This window comes from Dermacentor albipictus, chromosome 3, assembly GCF_038994185.2.
Source record: "Dermacentor albipictus isolate Rhodes 1998 colony chromosome 3, USDA_Dalb.pri_finalv2, whole genome shotgun sequence".
NCBI lineage: Eukaryota > Metazoa > Arthropoda > Arachnida > Ixodida > Ixodidae > Dermacentor > Dermacentor albipictus.
This window is the reverse complement of record NC_091823.1, coordinates 145453596-145470199: the sequence shown is the minus strand read 5'-3', so window position 1 is coordinate 145470199 and position 16604 is coordinate 145453596. Positions and strand designations below refer to the sequence as shown.

At 47.3% G+C, this 16604-nt stretch overlaps 1 protein-coding gene across 3 annotated transcripts in view; it reads right to left on the bottom strand.

Moving 5' to 3' along the window:
• Positions 1-6189: 6189 nt before the first annotated feature.
• Positions 6190-16604, bottom strand: part of LOC139057603 (uncharacterized) — an 87755-nt gene continuing 77340 nt past the window's right edge. For all 3 annotated transcript variants that reach the window (XM_070536120.1, XM_070536121.1, XM_070536122.1), the window contains 3 exons: positions 14464-14807; positions 12128-12339; positions 6190-6504 (listed from right to left, as the gene is read on the bottom strand). In XM_070536120.1, the coding sequence (XP_070392221.1) occupies positions 6277-6504; positions 12128-12339; positions 14464-14807 (784 nt within the window). In that variant the 3' untranslated portion in view covers positions 6190-6276. The remainder of the gene's footprint in view (positions 6505-12127; positions 12340-14463; positions 14808-16604) is intronic.

The following is a 16604-nucleotide window of genomic DNA, read 5'->3' as shown; positions in this document are numbered from 1 at the left end:
TGAATCAGCAGCTACATAGAGCTGCACACGCGCAAACGCATCGGTTTTCGCGTGTACCGCCGAAACCTCTACTTTAACGGAGCTCTTTCACGCAGGGCAAGTGTCTATAGACATCCAACTGAAGAATATGATGTATGGAAGAAAAATAACTCGCGAAGAGGCATGATCTGTGCAAGCCGCGGCAGTGTTCTTGACTTCAAGTAGACTCGTCGTGGACAACTTAACCCTCAAATAAAGCTCTGGCAGGCACATGAACATCATGTAGATTACTCATACATTACGAGACAAAGAGATTTATGTTAAAACTCGATACTAAAAGGAATTTGTCCACGAAAAAAGCCACAGAAAACTTTAACTGGAAGCAGGCAGCCAACCCGAAGCGGTAAAACAAGTGCACAGTTACTGTACCGAAAGAGCACAATAATCATATGCTTCTGCCACTTTCATGGCATTCCATCGTCGGTCCAAGCACAGCCCACAATAAACAAACCTTAAGTGTGGGAAAAAAACATGCGCAGCTTGCACTAGTGGTGCAAAGACGGAGTTAACAGCGGAGCTTGTGATCACCTAGCTTTTACGTGGCTTGCCAAAGTTGTTTGTAGGTTTCGCGAGGTTATGCTAGATTTTGCTAAGTTGCTGTCTCGGCGGGCTTAACGCTGGAAGTTTTAGAGCAGTCGCCGGCCGGGATCGCTCTCTCGGTGTCATCGAGCGTTCAGGCGACGACTTTCCCGTTCCCTGGACTGATACTCGCGATCTTCGACTCGGCGTCGCCTCTTCTCAGCTGCACCTTCGGCGTGGTGTTCCGGATCAGCTCGGTGGCAACACATCGCTTCTGGCTTGGCAGTACGGCGCTCTTCCTGATAAGCCGCTTCTTCTTCGGGCGTCCAGACTTTCCTCCACCTTCCCATGGCAGCAGCACGTACGCACGGAGTAGAGGAGGCGAGAAGTGTGTCGCCGCGCCGGCTGTTCCTAACCCTTACTCGCCTGTGACGTCACGATTCTGCTCTACGCGCGTAGGGTGCGAGGAGGTTACATAGCTCAGTGCTCTCGCAGGTGGTTGATAGGCAGTGCGAGGCAGCGCACAGCTAGGCTGACTTTTCTGGTAACGCTCCACGGCGGAACTAAAGCTTAAGCAGCTCCGCTGTTAAAAATGTATGTAACAACAATTTTTAATGTCTCGCCTCGCGTAAATAAACCTATGGGCGAAGCTGGCGCGCCCCGGAGCGGATGACCAAACTGCGAGGGCGAGGGGCGAGGGAAAGTGCGAGCCACGAGGAGACTAGGAGAAGGAGACGCTGGGCGAGCAGGAATGTCGCGACTTCGCTGTTCCGAGCTTGTGCAGCGCCAGTTCAGAAGTGCAGCTACAGCGTGCCTCTGGTGCCTTACGGAAAGAAACGTAAACATGTCGATGTGGTACAGGGCTCACGCTTCTGCCTTGTCAACTGGCGTCTTTCGTTACTGGTGTTCCCAAGCGGGTGCTGCGTTTGCGTTGATCTACCAATTTGTGTCATCTTCGCGGCTGGCTTGCAGTAAGGAAAATAATTAACTGTGCCTCTTTGCCAGCAGCCTTTTAACCCCCTGTAGAGCTAGATTACGACAGTAAAATGAGGAGACTGACGGTTTATATTGTTTTATTGTATAATATAATATAATTATATTGTATATTATATTGTATTATTGCTTTGTATTTGCAATCTTCAAAATTAAATTATTGGTTTAACGTGCCAAAACCAATTTCTGAATATGAGGCACGCCGTAGTGGAGGACTCCGGAAATTTTGACCAACTGGGGTTCTTTAACGTGCACGTACATCTAAGTACACGGGTGTTTTCGCATTTCGCCCCCATCGAAATGCGGCCGCCGTGGCCGGGATTCGATCCCGCGGCCTCGTGTTTGCAATCTTCACATTTAAGTTGGTATAAAGAAAAAGAAGATGAGGTACTTCGATATTGTAAAGAGGACATTGTAAGGAAATGTCGAGCGCCGCGAGAAGCGACCCATCCCGCTGTACCTACCAGCAAATGTAAACATGCCGCCCGGTCGCAAAATATGCAGTTGGTGCCGGAGCCCAACAACGCTCCCTCTCTCAATTGCTTCCATGACTTCACTACATTTGGTGCGACGGAAGACGGCGCATTTGCTCCCCGCCTTCCACCCTTGCGCGCGCCAGATTTCCCCGCAATCATGGACTCCCCTCGCCTTTTTTCACTCGCTCAACAGCATACGACGCGCGGGGGTGGTGCTATCGCCCTTGGGTTTAATGCGAAACATGACGGCGACGCCGACGTCATAAAAGATGGCTGTGGCTTAGGTAAGGTTAAGCCCAGGATGCGAAGCATACTAGCCTTTATTTTAGTTGTTGAACTACTGTTTAGCCTGGTGAACTGCTGTTGCTTGGCTATATTTGGTTCGGCTAGACGAAGAAACAACTCATGCGTTACTCTGCTTCGCCTTCAAGAGTGGAACGCGACAGCGTTCCCGTCGACCCGCTACGGCGCAGCGACTACGCGCCCCGCATTGGACGCGGTGAGCGTCGAGCAACGCAGCGTTCGGCGCGGCAACGAAATGTGCGCCTGAGCAAGCGACGCACGCCTGAGCCTAATTTAGAAACAGCTCGTTTCTAAGGCAACACCGCATTCACTAGAGGCGCTTTTGTACCGCTTTGAAGCATCGTACCCGTGGCTCAGTGGTAGCGTCTCCGTCTCACACTCCGGAGACCCTGGTTCGATTCCCACCCAGCCCATCTTGCAAGAGTTAAGCCAAAGCCACTTCTCCTCTGTCGTGACGTCACGGTGTCACGTGGTATTGAAGGCGACACCGCCGCGCCTGAGGAGCTGGGTTGAGCTCTCGTAATATGCTTCGCATAAAATGCGCCTTCAGCGTCGTTATAATTGATATCGCAATAATAAATTTACCTATACGTCCTGCAGCAACGCAATTTTCGCGACCAAAGCAGGCGAAGAACATGGGCTCACGTGCAGGTAGCGCGAGAACAGAACACGCTAGCGCGCTCGACCTGAGCGGCCGCGGTGTCGGCCGCTCACGGTATCCCGCTGCACCATGGATGGCCGGCCTAAATAAACCGTGTCTACGGCAGCTACCTCACCCGCCTCCAGCAAATTGGTGACTTGGAGGACCGAGCCCAGCCATGTCAGCGTCCACGCGCCGACTGTACAAAGGCGAGTGACGCGTCTGAACGCAGTCCGACAGACGTCCCGTGGTTGTACGGTGTCGGGGAATTCTACATCGACATGCCGGACAGCAGGTTCATCCAGCTGGACAGCCACTCCCATCTCAACAAGGTTCCAGGCTCCGGCTGCGTGTCGGGCTCCGGTTGCCAACCCCGTCCCCGATTTCTACAAGGGCTTGCAGCAGCAGTCCTTGCTCACAATGTCACATCGAATGCCCAGTTACAACCACTCTCGCCATTCAAACCGTCGCGTCATTGAGCGTCTTGCCGTCCCACATCGCCTGCGTCCACCCGTGCCGATCGTCCGCACGCGGCAGTCCAAGAATCAGACTTCTGCTCTGTTCCCGAACCTCCTCCCTAGTTCAAAGGCAGCTGCGCGATGACTCTTTTCAAGTAATTCACTGGGCTAAGCGCTTTCGGCTATTCTGTGGCTCAGCGCTCTCCTTCGTTGGACGTGCCCCCAAACTGTATGCTTTCCGTTCGGGAAACGCGGAGAGGGCTTGTGGCTTCAAGGGAAAAGCGGACAAGTGGAATGGTCTTGTAGCGACTGTCTGTCACCTCGTTGTCCCCGTCGTTGGGGTGATTGTCTCTTTCTCCGGAAATCCAGTTTGCCGCGCCGTGTTGGAGTTTACCCTCTGCTCAAACCGAAGAGGCTTTCCGAATGGGGCACCACTACTGTCACTAGGCAAACCTGCTTTTACTTTTGAATAAAGCCACTCAAATCTCCGTGCTCAAGCTGTCAAAAAGTGTACTGCTTGTGTCCGTTATACTGAGATTCCAACAAGCGGTGACCCGGACGTGATACCGCTTCGGTTCGAGCAGGGAGCAATGACGCCCCTCAGTGAGGCAAACTTGATTTTCGGAGCACATTTGTCCCCGCCTCATGGCGGGGACAACGATGTGACGGACGGTCACCACAGATACTTCACTCAAGAGTCGAGCATGCATTCACCGAGCTATGGGAACGCTTTTGCCTGCTTAAAGAGCGACAGGCTGTGAAGTAGGTCCTGAAGGGCTGTCGGACTTCATGACAACGGAAGCATACAATAGGATCCACGCCAATAGCACCATTGCCACGAGACCTGAATTCCTGACCGATCTCATTCACTGTTTTTGAGGCTGACTTCTGCGGATTACTTTATTGTTCATCACAACAGTATCACCCTGAAGCTTACATCACCGTCTTTTTCTTTGCAACAGTACGTGCTCTTTATCTCGAGCCCACCGTGACAGCCACCAACTGCATACTGCCTTTCGGTGTTTCATCTGTCATGGTGGCCCATCATCGACCATTTATTCGGACAACGCCCTCCTTTTCATCACTGCTCTTGACAGTTCCGAAATCATCTCGCATCCACTAAGGCATATTCCTGCCGCGCACGCCATACCACATGTTGAGCGAGTGGATTTGATGGGGAGGATGATGGGAACAACTGGTCAGCATCATCTATCGAAGCACGCTCTACGTTGGAATTCCCTATCTTTTGAAGAGATAACAATGGTTCTGTGCGAGTTAGATAGGGAGCATCAACAGCTGTCTAATAACGCAATCGTCTGTGAGACCTTGACGGGTCATGTCCAATCATGCCTTCACACTTTTTACTTGGTAAACATAGAACACCCTTGCCTTGAGAGTTGGGCGCGGTGCTATCTCAATGAACAAGCATCGATCGGCGACGTCGAAGCTTACATCAAGAAGAATTTGTGCACCTACTCTCGAAGCACTGACGCAAGCAATACTTGCTGCTTCTGTGCTATGCATACAAGGCGACACCCAAGCTCTCACTCCTACTTCAATTTGGACGCGTCCCTGTGCACAACAATTCGCCACCTATCCTATGAAAGCCGGACCGGGTAACGAAAGTGCTTCCTCGTCGAAACGGCGTCGCTCGAGCTTGCTGCCTAAAGCTGGCGTCCGATTCTGTTGCGCGGAGTCCCGCGCAGAAAGCTTTGCTTTCTGGATGCTAGCAGCCTTTAGCGATTTGCGGTTTTGTTGGCCACGGGAGTTGTGAGTATAGAGCGATCGAAAGCACGAAGAGCACTATCAGCTGCCGGAAGCACTTTGTCTATTAGCAGTTATTGTTACACTGTGGAAGTTCCTGCCCGTATCAGGTGGTTATAATTTAATTCAGACAGAAACAGTATTTCACAGACTTCGTTTAGCAGTAGTGGTGAAAAGAAACTTGACGATTCTGTAATAGTCCCATCACTCTGCTAAGTTAGAAAGCTCATATGTCGTTCCAAAGTAAAATTTGGTAAAAACACTAGGACTTATTTCCCCACCATTAAAAATTTATGTAATTTAAGCGCCAATTACATCTCAGCCATTACAAGTGCAGCCTAACATACAATGAAATCGCAACAAAAATAATGACCTAGAAATGCTGGCCAACAGACTCTAGCCTTGTGTAGAGTTCGTCGCCTTCCTCGGGCCATTTTGATGGCACTGTGTCCACCAGCTCACACTGACCTTTTTCCTCAAGGTGATGATGCAGGCTTGCGAAGCGATGAAGAGGTAGTGAGGAAAACTGCTTCTTTTGGTTTGAAGAGGCAAATTTTCACAGGCTAGCTCCGAATGGGACATAATAACTAGGATGAGTGTCAAAGCCTAGACAGAAGATGAAGCCTACATGAAAGCATTCTGTGAGGAGAGCAGCGACTCCTGAAAGTTTCGCAGCTATCCACCATCCTCGGCCTCAGTGACTCCAATGAACGCTGGGAACGGTGCTGACTTTGGGACGGACTAACGCTTGCGACGTTCGGTGCTGCAGGTACTCTTCTCGCTCCACCCACACATATTCTGGCTATTAGTTCCGCACTGGTTGCCATGGCCTGGTTGCCAAGGGGGGTGGCAATGGGTGTGACAATTACTTTGAAGCGCAGGGCAGCAGAACGCCGCCACGCCTTGAGCATTGGCTGCTTTTGCTCTTATACTACAATGAAAATGTAATATAAGAGTAAAAGCATGCAAACATGCAAATATCACTGAGCTCTGAGGATTGTTTACGCTCGTTATACAGTCTTTATTATACACATAGAACACGCACCGGTACTGAAGCACGAAGAGCTACGCTTCTTTTTTTTTGCTATGGCATGGATGAATCCGTATTGGTACGTTCAAGAGCACGACGCCGATTCTCAGCATTGAGAATCTTCTGGTCAGCCTCGCCTTCACTGATCGATGCTATTCGCTGGACTTCCGCCTTAAGCTGAGGGTGCCGCGACATATCTTTGTAAGCGAGTGCGGCGGTTTCCTGCGAGGATCCGAGAACATAGGCCGCAGCACGCTTCAGAAATCCGTTGTTGCGCGTCACCTGCACGTCAAACATTCAAACATATCATATTCCGACGACACAGCTATAAAACACTCTAGCTACGCGGGAGAATTGACGCTGCCACAAACCAGTAAGAGACGCAGGCGGTATGCCGATGTGCGAAAGTTGTTTTCTACCGTTCAAAGTATTCTATAATGTTTTTTTATTTGCACATACTGCTTGTAAAGCAAAACTATGCCGGAGTCTGTTTGAAGGCAATCCTAAAACGGGAGAATACAGAGTTGGCTACTACTTCCTGAAAAACAAACATCAAAGCTAATAAGAATAAAATCATAAAATAAAAATTTGGCAAATGGTGTATACACAAATTGATCCAAAGCATAGTCAGACACTGAATCTTCTAGATTATTCCTGTGTTGAGCAGCCGCGATGAGTGGGCCGCTCACGGTTTCTCTGCCAGTTTCAGTTTGCGGGCGCGGTGATGCAGAAAACGACCACACACACAGCATATCTATATCGGGTTTCGAGCCGCCGTGTTCATTCTAATACCCCCAGGCAAAACAATATGTTTGGACTTGGTAAATACGCATTTCTTGGGTGCAATTTTAATGATCGGAGCTCCAATTCGAGTATTCGCTATACGCGGCGGACAGGTAGAACGGCGTTCATTTGTACAAGCATTACACGGTTATGGCTGATATGTATATTCAGTAAAGAGCGACGCCACAAAAAAAAAAGAAACAAAAAAAACAGATATAAGGGTTGCTTTGTTTTTTCATTATCTCAGCCCATTTATTCCTCCACAGCCAGTACATACAAGATAGCGCGGGGCCACTGTGCTCGCGTGTTCCTACAGTCTAAATCGCCGTCGTGCTAAGCGATCGCTTGTGATCTCTTCAATCACTGTATTAGCGAGACTTTCTATTTGTTACGCAGGAAAAGCACACACTTTCCGCCATGCGTACTTAAGTTATGCGTTGCGCTACTCACACTTCTGATTACACGCGCGCGCACGCACACACACACGCGCGCACACACGCGCACACGCACACAAAAAAAGAAGAAAGAAAAAGAAAATTTGGGGTTCGAAGCCAGAGAGGGCGAGAGCTGTCAACGCTGACTGTTTATACTCTGCTATAGACTCAGCTAGGCTTTGCTCCTGCTTATTTCATATTGTGGGCCGAAATTCGCAACGTTTAAAACTCGCATGCCTAGTCGTTTTCACTCGGCCTCTGAGGAATACTTTCGCAACCGACAGCGCCTAATTTTTCTTTGGAAAGAGAGCACTCGTACTGATAACTGTTAGGTGATTTACGATAGTGCTGTTATTACTTGCAGGGACATGAAACGGGCCCAAACGTCCGAGACATATCGCTGCCGTGAAATGCATTTTTCGCCTGTGCATTTTCTCGACGCGTTTCATTGCCACCGTTCCCCTCCTATGAATTAGTTTTAGGTTAGTCTTAGTGGCCGCGGCGGCTAGGCGGTGGTACTGTTTTTGGACAATGTTTGCCATAGAGTCGATTTCGGTCGCAACACACGCTGCGCGACAGATGCAACAGCGGGCAGAGCGCCCATCTGGGATAGATACATTGTATGCACACGTACGTCACGCGCGCACGTACGTGTGCGGATGTGCACAGAGCATACTCACTATTCAAAGCCCTCCGCGATGCGCAAGTGTCTTACTGAACTAAATGAATTTTTCGAAGTTATATGGGTCATAAAATTGCTGAAGCACAACATACACACAAGCTGCATACTAATAGCTTCAGATTCGAACATACGAGAAAACACAATTCTGTTACGCGGAAGCTACAAAGAAAACAAAAAAGAACAAAGCCCTTCTCCAGATTTCCTTTGAGGTCTCTCTTAGTGGTCACGGCCGATAAGTGGCGGTACTGTTTTTAGGTGAGCATGAGCTGACGAATAATCCGCACCAAGTAGTCTAATCGCTTCGCTGTAAAAAATATATGGGCATGCCACATGCTACGGCACACGGTCTAGACAAAGATTCAGTCGGTGTTAGCGAAGAATGCTGTTCTTTTTTCGCGACCGCTTGCAGTATAGTGCAAGACTAAGGACCCATTCACACTTGCAAGTTGCAAAGGTCGTGCGACCATTCTGATCGCAAAGCGACAGTCGCAAATGGTCGCATTGGTCGAACGAAAAGCGACGGTCGCACCCAGTCGCACGCTGCTCGAGTTCTCAACCTTGCCACTGCGAGCCGCAAACAACTAAACCGATCAGCGATGCCCTAGGAGCAACGTGCGAGACTTTGCACATCCGGTTGCCTCTTCCCCCGAACGGAGGCACGGGCGGACCCACCACCGCCGCCGTCTTTTCTGCCTGCGCGCTTTAAGTGCCTGTACGGCTGCGGTGCATATCAAAACCGCCACGACGTCCTCCTCTTCACTCAGGTCGTTGTGGTTCATGGCGAACAGCGAGAGACTAGAGCACACCAAGCTCGAATACGGGAGACACGGTCACAGCAGATGAAACGCCCACAAGTGCGCGAACGGCGCCCTTCCTGAGAGTTCTCCGATGGAACGAGGTGGCTTTTGCTAATGCGAACGTCGATGTTGTCGAGCCGCTGCCTGGTCGCAGGCCAGTGACGGTCGCACGAGCTCTGTGACTCGCAAGTGTGTATGAACACTAAGTCCGACACATATTCAGAGGACACAGCAACAGCGACAAGGCGTTATCTCCGTCAGTCAATAAGTTGGTCGCAATCCTAGTCCAAACTGCAGTGGCAATGAGAATGTTACTGGTCCACCAGATCAGCGCCTACTGAACCTGCATGGTTTTGCCTTGTAGACGGCATCAGGCATGAGTGGGGTTAGGGCTGGGTCTTTGTCAAGCAATCAAAAAAAAAATTGTTGTGCCCGGACAGTCGGATCCGAGGCACGGCGACGGTATGAAGACAATAGGGTGATGAAACTGGATTGACGAGCTGAAGTAACCATGACAGAACGGTCACGCATGAAGGCATGATTGCGATACCAATTTGACAATATTAGGCATGATCGAAGGCGGCCAATACTGACGAAAAACGTCCCGTTGTGGAAATTTTAGCTCCCCTTTCACCTTTATGCCCTATAATAAATTTAAATTTACGCTCTTTCTGTGAAAGTTTTTGCCATATATATTAGGTGGTGCTCGAAGTAAACGTACTTTGTATGCAGGCGGTGAACCTCAGCTAGCAGCCAGCTCATTGACAACGTCCTGTTGTCTGAAGTATCAGTGTGTTTTAATATTAAGGGATCGCTACGTACCCTTTCCATGATGTGCGAAGTCATGCTTTGCGATATGCATTATAATACGCTCATAACGGGTTGCTGTTATAGGATACAGGATATATCTTTTATAGCGAATTAAATCAATGAAATATCTAGCCAGAGCCTTCTAAGTCGACAACCAGAAGAAGCCAACTGAGAAAACTTGGCATAGGCGTGGCTTAGAGAATCCTCAAACACCAGCGTTAGCCGCTTTTTGTGCTGATGGGTAGAGCGGGCTGTCCCATATGCATCCACAACATGGTAGGCGCTACCGAATTTGTGGTATCGGTGAGAGTACATCGATTACACCGAGGTGCTCGGCATAGCAAGGTTTGCTCGGAAACAACTGTTAGCTCTATGGTTTGACAACTGAGAGTGCGCTGAGAACAATAACAATTAATGTCGATTCACATAACAACATATACGATTTCTGCATCCTTAGTGCTTTAACTGACCAAAATTGAAAAGAAGGTAATAGGGTAAAATGAAAGTCTAATATTCACCAGGACATTGTCCTAAACAAAGCTTGAGCCATGATTCGTGCAGAAATAAATCCAAGGTTTGTTTGCACCAGTTCTTCTCATTTACGCTAAACTGGATGAGTTTTATACGCGTAGGCTCACGAATTCTTGTATTCCCTATACTTGAGTGACGCAACGGTCTTAGCATTATACCAAGTATCAAAGCAGAAGTCGTGAGTCATGATTCGGCGCTTGTCAAAATTTGCTTGAGAGTCTCAACGACACAAGACGCGGAATTGCTGGCGATAATGCTTGCCATAACGGAAATGACGCATACATCTGACACGATGACAATTCGAACAGTCAAGGCGCTTGCCGAGACATTGAAAATCATGACGTGCTTTTGCGAAAACGCACAAAGATCCAAATGTGCTTGCATTCTCTCCTCCTTCTACATGTACTTATATAATGGGTTTCAGGCCATCAAGGATTACGAGGAAATTTAAGAGCACACAAGCTCTCTAGCGCAGAAAATCTGATACCTCTATACTTTGGCCTGTAGAAGACAACTCCAGGAAAGAGCGGAAGATACAGTGAAACAAAAGGCTGCATATTTTGAAGTCTCGCAGCGAAGCATGAACACTTCTTAACACACCATCCTACAGGCATTCGAGAGAGGACGCCTCAGTCATACGAAAAGCGCAAACACACACATTACTCACACCACACTATACTCGTCATATTAACATGGACCCAGGCTCCACCGCTTGCAAACAGTGCGGTGCCTATCCTTCAAATAAACACACCTTGTGGGAGGGCCCTGCCAGCCCCACCTTCAAAAAGACTATATTTTCTAAACTGCCAAATGACCAGTGTCCCGGTAGCTTGCAGGGGCAGACCACTCCCCCAGGAAAGTTTGAAAAACTTTGCTGGCCGCTTCTGGTGCAGCACGTTAAGAACGGGCTGGGCCAGGAGGTATGAGCCTGCCAAGAGGCCCGAACTGGGGCTTTTGTTCCTTTGCTACTAATAAATGATCCATCCATCCATCCATCTATAGGTATCAGTCGATGACGAGCTAATTAGACAAGTGGCTATAACAATAGAATTCCACCAGCGCTGATGTTCTAAATGCTCGTTACAAAAAGCAAAGCGTGTCTACACGCCTAACCTTATTCAAGCATGCATTCGTACAAACCAGCTAAACTTGCTGTCGTTCTCAGATCTGAAGGCTGAGCTCAGACTGGCATTATGACTAGGAATATGTCAATGTTCTAAACTTTAGAATAACAAATCAAATAGTGTCTTATTCGATTCGGTCTTCGATTCAAATGATCACTAATCGTGAACGCAAATATTTTAAACACTTTTCGAATATTTCGAAACATGAGCTGCGCCCAAGTATTCATACAACTGGACCCAAACTACGGTAGTTTTTTACCTCCGCGGGTATATTCTGGACATAAAACGCGGTAACCTGCGTAGTGCAGTAGGCTCCATCACTTAGGAAGCCGTGTTTTGCAGGCTCTACAGCGATCATTCGCACTCTCTGAAGAGTCGTGTGTTTGCTCTATATGCTTCATTTGTGCTTTTAATAAACAACGCTTCATAACATATGCATTTACATAAACGTTCTAACTTTAGGAGAATTGGGATGTGAACATCGTTTTATATTATCTGTGATAACAGCTCTTCCTTACTCGAAAACTATTTGAAAAATATTTCATATTCGCTTCAATTCGCTTATGGCACCATGCATTTCGTATTCAATTTGTTCCCAAAAATCCCTATTCGCACACCCCTAGCATTATACGACATAGGCACACCTTGAAAAGAACTTTAAACGAAAAAAGTTCACTGTTTCATACAAGACGGAACTATACAAATCAGCATCTGAACACTGCGCAACATTCGTCCCCTGCTTACCATATTCCTTATGAGCAATGTGATCAAGGAATGATCGCTTTCATGCACATCGAGCGAAGTGAGCGTGTAGTTGTACCCCAGAACCTTTTCGAGGCCGGCGACCAGAACACCTCCGGAGACATTGCTAAGATGCATCTCCAGGCTGTGCAGGAGCCGATTTGCCTCCAGCCAACGACATAGGACCGCCAGGCTCAAGCTGTTCACAGAGAATTCTGCGCAGAGAAATGACAGATTGCTGCAAATGGCCACCTTGAATGATTGCGTCTTTTCTCTCGTGATTATATTCACTAACGCATTGACTTTTCTGCAGGCTGCTTTTGCTGCACTGACAGCACATCTTCACGTTTTGTTATTTGTATTATGTACGAAAATATTTAAAAAAGTGTGTTTTACGTGCAAAAAAACCAAGATACCATTACCAGGGACGCGTAGTCGGAGACTCCGGCATAATTTTGACTTAAACTTTAAGGTGCTCTTAAATCTAAGCATACGACAGTTTTGAATTTCGTACTCTTCGAAAGGAGCTGCTGCATGCGGGATCGAAGCCGTGGCCGCGAGGTCTGGAGGGAAACTCCGCGGCCACTTGGCTACCACGCTGGGTCCACTTAAGTGATTGTCTCCTTGGCCGCTACGGCGTTTTTCAAGGCCAACTGCAACTCGAGCGTCAACATAAGCTCTTCTAGGCATCACGTATGCTCTCCCAAACCAACCACTAAGTAATGTTTGTGTTATTACCCGAGGTTGCGTTTTACTCTGACAGATCTGCAGACACAAATAAAAAGTTAGGACCTGAAGCAGTATACTATTCTAAATCCTACCGAGGTTGACAGCTGATGATCACCGGTGATGAAATTCTTAGTGTATTCATGTAAAAATGACACGAAGCGCCTACGAAGCTGAAAGAGAGTTATGGATTGTGGCATAAACAGCACTAATAAAGCGACTGTTTAAGGCTGTGGTAAGTACGGACACATGACAAGGGTGCCTAGACCTCTGCATTATCATTACTTACAGCGCGCACTAAAAAGGTGGACAAAGAAGAGAGAAAAAAACACGAGCGCTGACTCACGACTAAAACCTTTAGCCATTCAAACAGCCATATATATGGCAAACTCGCATAAGCGTACACCCGCGCACCATACATTCCCTCAGCCAAAAGCGAAACAAGACAGGCGAGTGGTAAAGCAAAAATTACGATAATTTTACGAATTAGATGCTTCAAAAAGCATTCTTCCCTGTTGTGCAGTGCATGTGACGCCTGGCTTCACTGCAGCGACTGTACTGCTGGAAAATTATGTGATTACATATATCGAGCATTATCTGACACCTGTATGACTTCTACCTGAAATACGATGTTCTACCCATAGGTCGGCAAAATGAATGGAACTCACAAATTATATTGTTTCCTTAGGGCTCACTACTAACTCAGACTCACAAAATTCAACTAAGTCGGGTTCACTTGCACGCACATTCACCGAAATATTACTCAGCCGGGTTCGCTCGGGCTAAAATTCATGGGTCAGCCAGAGTCACTACCTCAGTGAGCCGGCTCACGAGTGAGTTTTTGCAGTAGCTCAGTGCACAGCGATTTCAATAGTTCGGAATAAACATTATGAGTAGGATTAGTTGACAATAAAGGAGCTCACGAAAACGTACACAGGGAATTCCAACAGGATATACTGAAGCGCGATGTTGCAGGTCAGGATTTCGCCGAGGTGCTAATGGATATGTATAGGTACAAATAGGTACAAAATTTATGAGAAGGCCGAAAATGCGCAGAGCTAGTGGAAATTCACCAATGGCTAAAGCAAGGAACCCCTCTGTCTCCATCCTTGTCCACGCTCAATGTGAAGGGCATGAAATGACAGGAAAACGGTAAATTAGGTTTTCGTCCATCTTACATCCATAATATGCAAAAAGGTGCGCCAACACAGTCTGGGCTGATGTTTGCGGACAACAACATGTACAACACAATGCACATACAATAATTTATGGAGGCTTGCCAATATGTTTGAAATACAGCGACAAAGTTAGGCTTTCGATTTAGCACAGAGAAATGGCGAATATTATTATTTAATGAAAAAGACAAGTAATTTGCATTCCGTTCCCCTTCCTAATGCGGTCTCGGTATCCGAAAATCAAAACCACGCTCTCATGCTCACTGGTACACGCTAGCGCCAAAGGCGCGGCACGGCGGGTATACAGGATGTGCAATTCTGATTACAGCACCGAGTGAGCTACGTTAATTACGGGTTACGTGTGCACTGAAGCGTGAAGGAAAACCCCATACTTGGGGATTTAATAGAGCCCCAACGGTATACTTGAAACATACGTACTGAATATGCGGAGCTCCTGGATGCTTTCGTTGCTCACTATACCGCTTATGATGATTTCAGCCATTTCACTGGTCGCTGTAAAATCCATGTGCAGGGTTTCTAGGCTCTTCGTCAGCGCCAAATAGACCTTTATGCCCAGTGGAATAGAAAGGAGCACATTCCCTGTATTGTACGTGAGATAAAGAGCCCTGAGGTGGTCTCCGCAGCTGGTTCCGAGAGGCTCGCACGAGTGGCCAAGGCGTGCGTGCACGAGGTTCAAAGGATCACAGCGATAGTCGTCGGCGAGGACTTCGCTGAAGAAGGTGACCATCTGTGCTAGCTGGGAGTCGACTTCGAGACGTAATCTAAAAAAAGCACCCAGAAATTGCATGGATCTATGAGAACAGTTGTGGTACTACTAAGGAACATGATAACTCAACTGAAGGAGGTAAAAATTAGGGCTGTCGTAAATGGCTGAGCGAAACATTACACATAAGCACACTGATGCGCACATACATTTCTGTAAACGTCACCACACCTTTCCTGTGGTTGCATAGACCTCTGACAAACTTCTATTAGCCCAATGGGAAATGAGAACACCTTGCAACTGTTGGCTGGAATATGATTGGGCCATGTGAAATGATCGCGTTGAGAGAGCCAAATGGAGCCGTTGATGACATTTTTCTCCTTCAGCGTTATCACCTGTATTCTCATCAAACAGTGCCACAAACTGTTTTGTCGTTCCTAAATTTAGTTACTGTTGGCTATTCGATGATGATTGAATGTAATGTGCCACAGCTTTTGTTAGTACGTTGCTATTCTAAAAAAAACCTCTGAGGATGTTTTAGTCAAGATAGTCAGCCCAGTTTTGAGCGACTATCGCGCTTGAACAGGATAGCATGGACCTTGGAATAGGTGATGACATCACATAGATGTATATGAATGTGTTGAAAATTGCCTCTTTTCCTTCCTATGAAAGTGGACGTACAGTGAAGCTGGTCCGGACGTTAGACGACTATACACAAGCACCACCCCCACAATATACGTACGCCACGCGCGCATGCAAGTCTGCCGAAGTGCAGCATACATGCTCATTCTTCTATAGGCTGTTATTCTTCTATAGGCTATTATTTTTTTAAAGTAATAATTGCGCCAGAGATTGCGTAAAGCACGACTTACGCACAAGCTGTAGACACGATCGCTTTCGGTTGTTATTAGAATATACGTGAAAGCATAAATCTGTTACGCAGAAACTGAAAGACAAATCCTTTTTTCTGCTGCCGTCTGAGGTCTCTCAGAGTGACCGCGGCCACTGGTCGCGGTACCGTCAAGCTGGAACTGCACCTTCCTTGCCTACCTGTGCTCTCGGCATGCTTTCTATTGTTCGGACATATGAGAAGCGATCGCCGAACGACAGAAATCATCGCGAGAGCCCGGGCAGGTAAAGAAGGCGCAGTTGCCGCTGAATGAAGTAGCCAGTAAATGGGAAATATACCCGGGAGGAAAAGTCCATGGTTTAAACACTGCTGCAAGCAAAGATAAAAGGTTGTTAAACGCTGGTTGTCATAAATACGTGAGAAAAAGAAGGCCACACCTAGAATATTTAGGAACCACATAAAATTATTAGGGAGGAAGTCAACAGCAATTCAAAAACGTATCCTACACGAATAATGAAACAAACTGGAAGGGAAAGCGGCATTAAATTTTATCCGAAAACTAACAGCCGAATCTTTCCAAGGCAATGACGAGGTTGTATTCCAAGAAAAAGAGAGTATGAAAGAGAACCAGATGGAAAAAGAACTGGTGCTAACAAATTTCAACTAGGAAGAAAGCCGAAGAGAAAATTCCTAAGCGTACAGCCACAGGGCTAGACGAGGATCCGGTTAGGCTGAATAATGAACTAGGACCAAAAAGTAAGAAAGCTCTTGTCAAAGCAGCGGAATAAAAGAGAGACGAATACCGGGCAGTTGGCAACAAGATAGAATGAACTTAATTTATGAAGGGTGAGAACTATAGAATTCACAGATATAGACCATTGATCATTACATCGGTAATATACAGGTTAGGAAAGCAGGCAATCAAATTAATGGTGCAAGCATGGGCAGAGGATAACGACATTTTGGGAGAACTTCAGAATGGCTTCAGAATAGGTAGGCGTCTGG